The 12,334-nt window shown below is 38.8% G+C and overlaps 1 protein-coding gene across 2 annotated transcripts in view; it reads left to right on the top strand.

Annotated features, from left to right (window-relative positions):
* The first annotated feature begins 269 nt into the window (after window positions 1-269).
* Window positions 270-12,334, top strand: part of Zbtb41 (zinc finger and BTB domain containing 41) — a 34,863-nt gene continuing 22,798 nt past the window's right edge. The window contains exons 1-5 of one of the 2 annotated variants that reach the window (XM_028889878.1): window positions 270-333; window positions 1,052-2,285; window positions 8,514-8,721; window positions 9,628-9,697; window positions 11,845-11,992. In XM_028889878.1, coding sequence (XP_028745711.1) covers window positions 1,169-2,285; window positions 8,514-8,721; window positions 9,628-9,697; window positions 11,845-11,992 — 1,543 coding nt within the window. In that variant the 5' untranslated portion in view covers window positions 270-333; window positions 1,052-1,168. The other variant, XM_028889877.2, reaches the window with a different exon arrangement.

The following is a 12,334-nucleotide window of genomic DNA, read 5'->3' as shown; positions in this document are numbered from 1 at the left end:
CCAATGCCTCCTAACACAAACGGAGCAAGCTTCGCTTCCCTTCTTGCAGCTCAGCTTTGCTGGTTCCATCCGCGAGGGTTCCCGCAAGTCACCCACGAACACTGGGTGTAACGGATCTAGGACCTTGCTAAGGGCACCCGAGGCAGCCGAGGGAGCTCACGGGGCATGCGCGGGGGGCCTGGAGGCGCGCGCATGCGCCCTGGCCGATGCCCGGGCTGGCCGGCCTCTCGCGGCGGCTGGGCGGCTGCGCGCGGCTGACGTCTCGGCGGGCGGGCGGGCGGGCGGCGGCGGCGGGACTCCGCGAGGGGAAGGAGCGCCGCCGAGGTGGATGAGGTGGGGGGCCGGACCCGGAAGTGGGTGGGCGCGAGCGCGCGGGGATCGGAGCTGGCTGCCCCGAGCCGGCGCGGGAGCCCGGGGTTCCCGGTAATTCCTGGGCCTGTTGGGGGGTCGCCTGCCGGGACAGCCTGGGAGGGAAGGGTCACGGGCGAGCGCGGTCCCCGCCGACCCCGGGGCCTGGGGAGGCTCCGCTTGCAGCGGTCGTCCCGTGCTGATCCCGCTCCCTGAGCCCCCTCCTAGGGCCGCTCTGCTCTCTGCCCCGTGGCTTTCGGAAGCAGGGCTGTCTCGGAGGAGCCCGTGCCGCCGCACTCGCCCGGGGAGAGCGTGCTAATGGAGACTTGCTTTCCGTGGCCGCGCCGGTCTTATTGTCACGGTCCCCAGCACCCAAACCGGGACCGCAGCCCCGGCGTGTGTCTGCACGGTCCGCAGCCCCCGGCCGGATCGTCCTCTCTCTCTGTTCTGTGCTTTCCACCTTATTCGTGAATCAGGCCTGGAAGGTGTGCTGCGCCTTCACTTAACACTATTCTTTTGTTGGTTGTCTTTCCCTAAACCCAGCCCTCCTTGTTCTCCGCCCTCAGAATCTTAGTTGCTGGTGAATGTAACGTTGACTTTGTAATTAAGATACAGTTTAGACAAGATTGGTTGACAGCACCTTTGGTTATTTAAGATTGCTTTGCTGTGGAGTTCTTATGTATGATTCTCACTGTTTTTGCAGACCATGAAACGGTGGGGCACGCCCCTTCAGAAGCTGCTGTTCAAGACAATCTAGTTTTGTTTCCTAAACCTCGTAAGTCACTTATGAAGTTTCTTGTTCAAAAATTGCAGTACTGCAATGAAGAAAAGGAGAAAGGTTACTTCAAATCTTGATGAGAAGATCCATCTAGGCTATCACAAAGATTCTTCAGAAGAAAATGCAGCTGTGGAGTGTGGCCAAGTGACCTATACTCAGTCTACAGAAAGACCAGCTCCTGAAGCTCTTCAGTGTTGCCAAGAACTTCCTCCCTCTCCAGATCAGAGAAAGCTTTTGAGTTCTTTGCAGTATAACAAGAATTTGCTGAAGTATTTGAATGATGACAGGCAGAAGCAGCCATCTTTCTGTGATTTACTTATCATCGTAGAAGGGAAAGAATTTAGTGCGCATAAAGTAGTAGTTGCAGTTGGTAGCAGTTATTTTCATGCGTGTTTGAGTAAAAATCCAAGCACTGATGTTGTCACCCTGGATCACGTAACGCATTCAGTTTTTCAGCATTTGCTTGAGTTTCTTTACACGTCAGAATTTTTTGTCTACAAATATGAAATACCTCTTGTTTTAGAGGCTGCAAAATTTTTGGACATTATAGATGCAGTAAAACTGCTGAATAATGAAAACGTTGCTACTTTTCAGGCAGAACTAACTGAAAAGTCATCTCCAGAAGAAACACTAAGTGATTTAACTGGAAGACTATCAAATAATCATCAGTGCAAATTTTGTAGTAGACATTTCTGCTATAAAAAGTCCTTAGAGAATCATTTAGCTAAAACTCACAGGTCTCTGTTATTGGGGAAGAAACATGGGTTAAAAATGCTGGAGAGAAGTTTTTCTGCACGAAGGTCAAAAAGGAATAGGAAGTGTCCTGTTAAGTTTGAGGACACTAGTGATGATGAACAGGAAAGTGGGGGTGGGTCAGACAGCTTGAATCAAGAAGGTTTTGATAAGGAGAAGTCAGATAGGAATGATTCCGAGGATCCTGGGAGTGAATATAATGCTGAAGATGATGAACTAGAGGAGGAGATGTCAGATGAAGACTCTGGTACTGAGCAGAGTGATAAAGATAACGATGTGGAAGAGGAACCCGAGGCTGGTGATTCTGCAGGAAGCATCCACGAAGGGTTAGCTCCGGTCATCATTCAGAACAGTAATAAGAAAATACTGCAGTGCCCCAAATGTGATAAAACTTTTGACCGAATAGGTAAGGACCGCCTGTTTCCTAGCTCTAATCTTCTACTCTGTTGGAGGAAATCATTAAAAACTAAACTTTGAAGGAACTTTTAAGAAGAGTTCTGTAGTAGGGAAGATGTTCTGATTTTCAGCACGTTGTTTATCTTTATCTTAAATTTGTTGTGAATCAGAAATTTGATATTTAATCTTTTATGTTTTCTTCATTATGTCTTAACAGGCTACAGGTTCTGTGTTTGGGAGAAAGACTCCAGAAAATCAGCAGTTATTATATATAGCTTTTGACTTCCATGCCAGTTTAATTTTAGAAGTGCTGGTTTCGAGTTACGTGTCCATTGATTATGAAATTGCTAAGTACGTTCTGTACATAAAATGATTAAAACAGTTTGAGAAGTGCAGTCTCACTTTGTAAAAGAAGCCATGCAGTTCTGTCCAGACATGACTGTTTTGTCCTGGGTCATGTATGCTATTTGCATAGGTTTATAAGGTATTTGTAATCATTTGCTATCAAAATAGGCTAGTAGAATAGGTTAACGTTTTGACAGTTTAAACTTTTTCTTTTTTCCTTTTATAGTACTTTTTGAATGATTTCTAAGGATACTTTTCTCAGGACAGTTTAATGATTATTAGTAATTTTACTCTGTTTCATACACAGAAATAAGACAACTTCTGAACAACTTAGTCAATTGGAAGAGCTTATGTGTACAAGAAACTCATTAGTCCTGGTAGTACATGTCACTGTAGCTCTATCAATGTGTGGATACACACAGAGAGCAGCTTTTTGGAGCTGAGGTACCTGGGAACATTTTATCTTAGAATGTTTTATTTTTCCTATACATCTTAGACTTTGAACTCCCTGCTTATGGTATTCTACAAACTTTAATTAACCTAATTTGACTTGGAAATCAGTGAGCAAGGGTCAGTTCAGTACCAGCATTATAGGTCCAGCATGTTGTTTTCTTGAACAGTCAGTCTGTGAGGTACTTCGTTGAGGGAGGGCTTTCAGTTCCACTAAGTTTGGGAAACGGTAATGCATAGTCTGTTTTAACTTTATGCAATTCTATAATAATGCTAGAAAATATATCTGTTAATTTTGCTTACCCTAGCTTTTCTTCAAGTCACTTTATAAATAAGGTACCTACTTTATGAGTGCTTTTCATAATGTCCCCAGGAAACTGTAGAGTTTTATGCACATGAACTGCCTAAAATTGAAGCTGATAAACCTAAAAGTTTACAAAATGTTTTTTTTTTTTATTTTGCCAAAGTCATTCCATATATTATGAGAATCAATAGATTACAATGTAGGGTTATTTCCAACTTACTTTTCAGAATGAATTTTCCATTACAGTCTTTCTCTTCTGTTGCTTGACTTGGGTTTGCTTAGTGTTCACTCATTCTTCCTCTGATGGAGTCTCTGCCTCTATGTTTGTCTATCTAGTACTTGTTTATATCCACTTGCTGATTTAAAAGCTTGAGCTGTTGTAGGGTCATACTACTGGGTTTTTAAATCTAGACCTCATGTGAGTTGTTTAACCTGTGTGTGGGGTTTTCACCCTTCATTAGTGAAATGAGGTGAGGCTGATGTGTTGTTAATAAAATGAATGGTATTTATGGTGAAAATTAAAAAGGGGTGATTCTGGAGAATCACTTAAATACTGCACAGAATGCAGGTGTTCAAGAATGTTAGCTGCTCTTAGGATTCATTAATTTAACATTGGATGCCTTCCAAGCTCGGTTAAACAGATATGAAATGATATGTTCTCTGTCCACAAGTATCTGTGTACATGCAAAAAATTAGCATAATACAATAAAGTTAATTTTATCAGGAGGACCAGGAAAATGAGTGACTTCACAGAACTAGTAGTATTGAATATGGAACTTCTAAAATAGGGTGGTGTTTACAGGGTAGAAGGATCAGTGTATAAAGGCACTGAGGTATATGGTATGTTCTAGAAATTGCTAAGGTGTGGGTGTCTTTCAGATAAGTAAAGAGGCTTAGGAAAATGACAGGGACTAAGAGTAGGCAAATAAGGAAAGCCAGCTTTGGGATGGCTTGAATGCTATACAGAGGAGTTTATGTTTTATCCGATGAAACTCCTGGCGAGGGGAAGCTTCAAAAGGAGAGAATGACAGCAGTGAGTTATAGGCAGATTGTGTGGCTTCAGTGTGAAGAAGATACTGGGCAATGAGATGAGAAAGCCAGAGGGGCAAGAAGGGGCATATAGCAGAGGCAGAAGCATAATGCTGCCTGGATTCGGAAGTTGAGTGTCACTGGCAGTGAAAAGTGGGATGAGGGTAGAATAGTGGTTATGGTGAATGTCAACAGAGCAACCAGCGACAGGTAGAGTGAAAAGAGTATGTAGAAGATAAACTGTGAATGTTTGCCTGATCTCAAAACAGTTTTATAGCTGTCTTTCATTTTTCTCATCTAATGCTCATTCCTTTTACAGGATTTTAAAATGTCTATCTTAAATTTTTGATTTTCATTTTGCTGGTCTAATTAAATTGAGGCTGAAGCTTGTATACTTTCGTGCTTGGTTAGTATGCTTTGGATAGTCCAGGTCATTAACATTTGCCAGTAAGCACTTAACTGCCTTGAACTAAGTTTAAAGGATGTTATCTGGTTTCCCATTGGCTTGTATGGGCCCTGTTGGACTTCTTTGTCATCTCCTTGCTTGGCTGCCGCAAAGTGCGCTCATGAGGGCGAGGGATAAGCTCTGAGATTTCTGCTGGAACCATTAGCTGCACAATACATAACCGAAAAATTGGATTCCATTATTGGGTTCTTTTATTCTTCTAGTTATGTCTTTCCAGAGGCAACCAGCTGTCCATTTCTCATCCAATTCTCATGCAAATAAGAGTCCTTTGACCTTGCTGCCCCTTATACCAAAAACCTACTGGGTAAAAAGCAGAATAGAGACATGACAGATGGGGTAAGAGAGGAAATTTGGATAATTTAGAATTTTTGTTTCCTTTCACAGAACTGAAGTCTTTGCTTGGAGTAAATCACAATCTCTTCTCGAGACAAAATGTATTTTGTATCCCCTCTCCCTCTTTATTAAACATGAGTTTATTTAGTCTATTTGGATAGGGATTCTCCTTGCTTCTTAGCAAATTGTAACAATGGTGTACTTTTCTACTTTACAGCCAAATAATTTGTTGATGTGCTCGTTACGGTGAGCTAGATGAGTAGGTGTGGTTGAGAGTAACGGTGTCAGGTAGGACATATAGTAGGGTAATTTAGTGACTGTTCTCACCAAAACTGCACGTAAAATCTGAAAATAATAATTTTGCCTGAGCCATATGAAGGAGTAAATTTTGAAACATCAAGACAAATTTATTCATGTGAAAACATCTTTGGTTTGTGACTCCTACTTTTTGGTTCAGAAAACTACACAGTTTTTCACTATATGATGTTTCCTATTTTTTACATAGAGACTCGTAAGTTTGAAGAGAACATGGTGATTTTGTGTGTTGTTATTAGAATCTCTTCCTCACAAATATGGAGAAATGAATGTAGATTGTAGATAGTCTTTTTACCGAGGAGTGCCCCTTTCATACCCCTAAACTCTTGCCAGTTGCTTTAAACATGAGATTTATTGGGGGATTACATTTTGTTTTTCTTGATAAATCTCTGGAGACCCACTTGGATCTTCTGAGTCGAGCTTTCCCTCAGGCTTGTCTGTTGTTCTTGTTCCGAATTTCAGCTCCGCGGAGACAATGGGTTCTGCAGTAGGGATGTGCATAAACTTTGAGTTTGTAACTAAGTTTTTTCATGTCTGTGATTTGTAATGCTGTAGGAATTCATCTTGGTCTCTTGACATTATTACATTTATTTTGTTATTATTTAAATTATTTAAATTTTATTATAAAAATCTTGCAAATTAAAGAAAATCACACAGTTACTCTATTTACTTCTAAAGGTTTTTAAAACCATTAGCTTTGGGGACTGGGGAAGAGGCTCCGCAAATATGAAGGCTTGAGGACCATGGCTGTGTGTACCTGTATGTCCTGGATTGAGAGGTGGAGACAGGTGGATGCCAGGAGTTGGCAGGCCAGCAGATTAGCTGAAGGGCAAGCTTACTGTTCATTGAGTGACCTGTCTTAAGACAACAAGGAAGGCAGAGTCAAGCGGATCTCTGTGAGTTCGAGGCTAGCCTGATCTACAGAGTGAATTCTAGGACAGCCAGGACTGTTGCACAGAGAAACCCTGTCTTGAACCGCCCCCCCCCCCAAAAAAAAAAAAAAAGAAAGGACAACAAGGTAGAGGGCTTGAGGAGGACGTCCAGTTTGCTCGGGTCTCTTCTGTGTGTGTGTGCATGGGCAGTCACCGCCCCCACCCAACACACACATATGATTGCACGCACGCGCCAAAGTGTGAGCGCTTTGAGCTATTTAAGTTTAAATTTTTTATATTAATCTTTTTAAGACTACTGGTCTAAGAAGGTGAGGTCAATTTTTTAAAATTTAACTGTCTATTCTATGATTTTAATATTCAATAATATATCGTAATTCTTATTCCAAGTAGAAAAAAAAGTCTTGATTGTAAGTGGAATGAAAATGCTAGTAAGTACTAGTATATGATCTTTACAGCTGTAATATGTTTATAGAAAGTAAACAACTACTGCAATTATTTATATATATATTTTTAGGTTCCCTTTGGGACCAAAAATGAGATTTGTGCATTAGAAAGTTGATAAATTATTTTCCAATCCTGAGAATCTACTAAAGATGCAAATAATAATAGTGGCTAAAATTTATTAGTGTTTACTAGGTACTAGAATGTTTTAAGTATCATGTGTATATTAATTCATTTATTATATAACATTGCATAAAATTTTACTAATTCAGGTCCCAAGGAGAGGCTAAATATTTAGCTTACTTAGGTCACACCTAACTGAGAAGGTGACCAATCACTGACGGTGTTTTCTTGAGACTTGTGTAAAACGAGGATCAAATCATTCTGCAGAAAATTTTACACAGATTTTGTTTGGATGAGGAAGATTTGAAGCAGAGAAGTTAATTGTCCCAGGTCACACATTCTACTATTTAAGGAGGCAGATTTGTGTCCTGGTGCAAAGATCCAACATGGCCTGTGTTTACCTGTGATGCTTTTCTGCCTCAGAAATGTAGACATTTATGTGCTACCTACTGATGGTAAGAACTTTATGCTAAATAGGAATGTAAGCAAATTAAACCAGTTGTATGCATCTACTTGCTTTCTTTCTCACTGTGCTTTTCTTGTTGAGCAGTCGTTGCAGTTTCTTGGTCATTTCTATTAGAAATACCTGTATTTCTCATTCTGAGTAGATGGAGAGCTTAGGCATTCGGTTCACATGTATGACTCCGGGCGCCTTTTATGCCTGTTCATCTTTCTTACTTGCTTAGATTTTACCTGTGTGTGTTGCGTTTAGCATTTCAGTATTAAGCACACAGTCATCCTTTATTTTCTTGTTTCTTAGCTGAATGGGTTGTGTTGTTAATTATTTGTTAACTCTTCTAGGTTTGGTGCATTCTTCCTAGAATGCCTCCTGTGAAAAGAAAATAACAAAATAAGTAAACATTTCTTTCTTTATAATATTTGAATAAGAGCTACCAATTCTGAACACTGAGTTTGTGGGTATGCATAGGAAAAGTGAATTGTAGATATAATAAATGTTAAGTGATGAGTAGATATTTTCCTAAAGATTAGTTTTACATTTAAAAATACATTCAATATTTAGAATTTGTCAACACTTGTAGGAAAATTTCAGACACTAAGATTTATTTTTTTATTTTTGGTTTTTGAGACAGGGTTTCTCTGTGTAGCCCTGGTTGCTCTGGAACTTGCTCTGTAGACCAGGCTGGCCTCGAACTCACAGAGATCCACCTGCCCCTGCCTCCGGAGGAGTACTGGGATTAAAGGTGTGCATCATCACAGTCCGGCAGCATTAAGGTTTTTAAAATACATAATACATGAATGAATACTTTTTTTTTAATGACTGAAGCTTTTGAGGAAAAGTGTATTTTAAACAGTAATCTTGAAGTGCCGAGTCTTTGAGGTTCATTTGAGTTAGAAATTTAGATAAATGTTTTTCTTTTTAGTTCCCTATATACATTTGGGGGTAAATATTAAATTTATTAAACTTATTTATAAATGCAAATGAATTATAAATGAGAATTATTAAAATTTTCATTCCTCTCTGAGATTTCAGTCACAGCACAGCAGATTTGTTGAACTTAATTTTCTTCTTCATTACAGGGAAATATGAGAGCCACACCCGTGTGCACACAGGTGAGAAGCCTTTTGAGTGTGATATTTGTCACCAGCGTTACTCGACCAAGTCTAACTTAACTGTCCACAGAAAGAAGCACAGTAATGAAGTAGAGTTCCATAAGAAGGAGCACAAGTGCCCTTACTGTAATAAGCTCCACGCAAGCAAGAAGACCCTAGCCAAGCACGTCAAGAGGCAAGTACTGTCCTGCTCCCATTGTGTATGTCATGTACCTTCTAATGTAGGAAAAAGGAAACTGGAAATGTCTACAGGGTGCTTATTTCCAATTCCATCATCGCTTTATGGTTTTGTAGAGTTTACAAGTCACCAGAACAACAGCAAATGTTAGTTTGTTCATATTTTTTCCCTTTTGGCAGTACAACAAGAATATGGCCCATAATGTAAAGTTTTAAGATGCATTTTGATCATTTTTTTTTTTAAATTTGGTTTTGACAAGTATGTCTTCAGAAATGTGTGGCTTTAAAACTCTTAAGAAATTAGTTTTCATATTCATCTTTAGTGTGGAAAAGCTCATGACTATATTTAATATAGTGCTGAATATTAACTCTAAAAATTAAAGTATCTGCACACATGTAGATTTTAAGAATGCATTTAAATATACTTTTCTTAATTTCTGTGTAAGTTAATTGTATGCATAAAATCTTTAAAATGAGGGAAGCTCTATTCTTACTACATGTACCTGTGTTTATATGGACATTCAGGACTGAAGGTGGGTGAGGTGCTGATCACTGTAATCCTAGCACCTGTGAGGCTGAGGCTGATGGATTACTGTAAGTTTAAGGCCAATTTGGGTTATAGAGTGAGACCCTGTAATAACAACACCAAAAATAAACAAGTAATACCTAATTTTTTTTTTTTAATTTTTTTATTTTTTTTTTTTGTTTTGAAGCAGAGTTTTGGTTTGTAGCCTAGGCTTGCAATCAATACTAGCTCCTCCTGTCTCAGCTTTCTGAGTGTAAGGTTGCAGGCATGCACCACACTGGGCTAGTATCTGATGCTTGAAATCGCCCTTGACAGATTAATATGAAATATAGATGTAATTAGCATAGTTTTCCTGATATTTTCTCTCTTTTTCGATAGATTTCATCCTGAAAATGCACAAGAATTTATTTCCATCAAGAAGACTAAAAGTGAAAGTTGGAAATGTGACGTAAGAATTTGTAATTTCTATTAGAAAATCAAAGTAAATGTAATGTCTTTTGGGAAACAAAGATAATTAGGTTTAAAGTAATGGAACTTATCTCAGTTTTAGAATCTTTTAAAGTTTTTTGAAAAAAGAAAATTGTTTTTTAAATTTCTCCTGCAAACATGTTAGTTTTCAGATAATAGACCTCAGAAATGGATATCCTATTTTGGTTCTTATTATTCCTTGGTCTGTCCCCTGCATACAATTAGCAAAATCACTATGGTTTGTATTTAGAATTGTGTATAATGATTTCTAGCATTACTATGGCAGAATATAGAATGTTAAAATTGCCCCTTCTTTCCTGGTTGTCTGTTGCCGTATAATACACCATGTTGAAGCGCAAGGTCCTTAAAGTGCTGTTTTACTGGTTTTCCCCTTTTGGTTGGTCAGGACAAGGGGGCAAGGCTTTGCTAGGTATTCCTTTGGTTCTGTGCTATGTCAGTCAAAGTAACGCAGTTGTTATAAATTACAGGATAAATTTTTCTGTTTTGGGACACATTCACAGTGACTTACTAATATAACAGTCAATTTGGTGATGCCTAATGGCTAGAATTAGTAAGGATGGATCAGGGAACAGGAGATTTCCCTTCTTGCTCTCCTTGAAGCTGCTTATGCTTCCTCTACCCTTCTGGTATAGCAGCTAGGCTCAGAGAGACAGAGAGAGGAGAAGTGTGTGTGTGTGTGTGTGTGTGTGTGTGTGTGTGTGTGTGTGTGTGTGTGTGTGTATGAATGTGTGTGTATGTACATGTGTGCGTACATGTGCATGCCAAGAAGTGTAGTCAAGGCCTCAGAGGTCCCATTTCATAACTTCTGCCACATGCTATTGGTTAAATGGTCAGTTCTAGAGCAGAGTGGCGGGGAGAGGAATTCAGTGGGAGTAGTAGCAGAGAATTTCTGTTTCTTCTGTCACACTCCTAAGGATTTTTGTCAGTATTTAGTTGCATATGGTTTAGTATTTAATACTGCTTATCATTTTACATTGTTATTCTAAAGATTAACTTACATATGTAGCGTACTTCCAGAATTGTCCCTAGTTCTCTGATTGCAACTTCAAAAAACTGAAGTTAATTTCTTTGACTCTGCACAAGATGTCTGCTTCACTTTATTAGGCTTTATCATCCTCCAGTCTAAAATGAGGATACTGTTATTATGTCTGCTCTGTAGTACTTTCTGAGCACTAAATAAAGTGATCTTGGAATTGTGCCTAGTCGGTACTGTTATCTGTTGCTGCAGCAGCTTCACTTGTTTTAAATCCCTGATTTATATATCACTTTTTTTATTTTTCAAGACCGTATTTCTTTGTGTATACCTGGCTGCCTTGGAACTCACTCTGTAGACCAGGCTGGCCTTGAACTCAGAGACTTGCCTGCCTCTGCCCCCAGAGTGCTGGTTATTAAAGGTGTGCACTTAACACCACCTGGCCATATATTGTATTTTTATATACTGTTTTCTTATTTCTGAAAACTTCCTGATAAAAGTTAAGGGTTTTTTCTGTGATTTAATTATTGATAATCCTAATGAAATATATGATAATAATGATTTTAAAAAAAATCTTTTTATTCCTGATATAAATTTGGTTTTATTTTGTGGATTAAAAAATGGATATCCATGGGTGGAGAGGTGGCTCATCAGTTCAAAGGACTGCTCTTGCAAAGGACCCAGATTCTTTTCCTGCTCCTAACCATCAGTAAACTATCTCCAGGGGATTCAACGCCCCCTTCTGACCTCTGTGGGCACCAGGCACGCATGGGATGCACATACATACATGCAGACAGTGACTGAATAAAATAAAAGTAAATCTTTTTAAAAAGAAATCGCTATCTAGAATTAAGATACTAAAAGTATGTTATAGCTTTGTTAAACATAGAATGAGTGGGAATTCATCTAACTTTAGGGTTAACTTAACATAGTTCTGAACTATAGTGCTTCTAGTGTTTCTTATTTTTCCCCCTTTTTTAGCACAGTTAGAAAATTGATAATACTTTGGTAAGTTTTCTGTTGGAAGATGTTTCTCTTTACTTGAATTTGTATGTTTTATATGTATTATGAGCTTTATATTTTAATTCAATCTTAAATTAAGGTAGTTACATTTTATATACACTTCTATTTAGATTTGTAAGAAATCTTTTACTCGAAGACCACACTTGGAGGAACACATGATTCTGCATTCACAAGATAAACCTTTTAAGTGTACCTATTGTGAAGAGCATTTCAAATCCCGATTTGCACGGTTAAAGCATCAGGAGAAGTTCCATCTGGGTAAGTTATGTTTTCGTAAAGTAGTCATCTAGTTACTGATTATCTGATGTAGAAGAGCTCACCACTGTCAAACTGTACTTTTTCCTCTTAAAAAACTTCATTGTTTGGAGGGAGTAAAGAAAAGGGGGAAATGGCGTAATTATATTATGCTCTTGAAAAAAAAATCTCTTTTTGTTTAAGAGTAGTTTTAAATTCACAACAAAATTGAGAAGGTGCAGATAGTTAATGTGTTGCCAACCTCTGTATGTACAGCATTGTCCCACATCAGCATCCCCACCACATGGTACAGTTTAAAAAATGATTAATGTCTAAGTTTTGGTGATTAATTATAAAATGGCTGTG

Source organism: Peromyscus leucopus, chromosome 15 (assembly GCF_004664715.2).
Source record: "Peromyscus leucopus breed LL Stock chromosome 15, UCI_PerLeu_2.1, whole genome shotgun sequence".
NCBI classification, from domain to species: domain Eukaryota; kingdom Metazoa; phylum Chordata; class Mammalia; order Rodentia; family Cricetidae; genus Peromyscus; species Peromyscus leucopus.
This window is presented reverse-complemented; position numbering and strand designations above follow the sequence as displayed.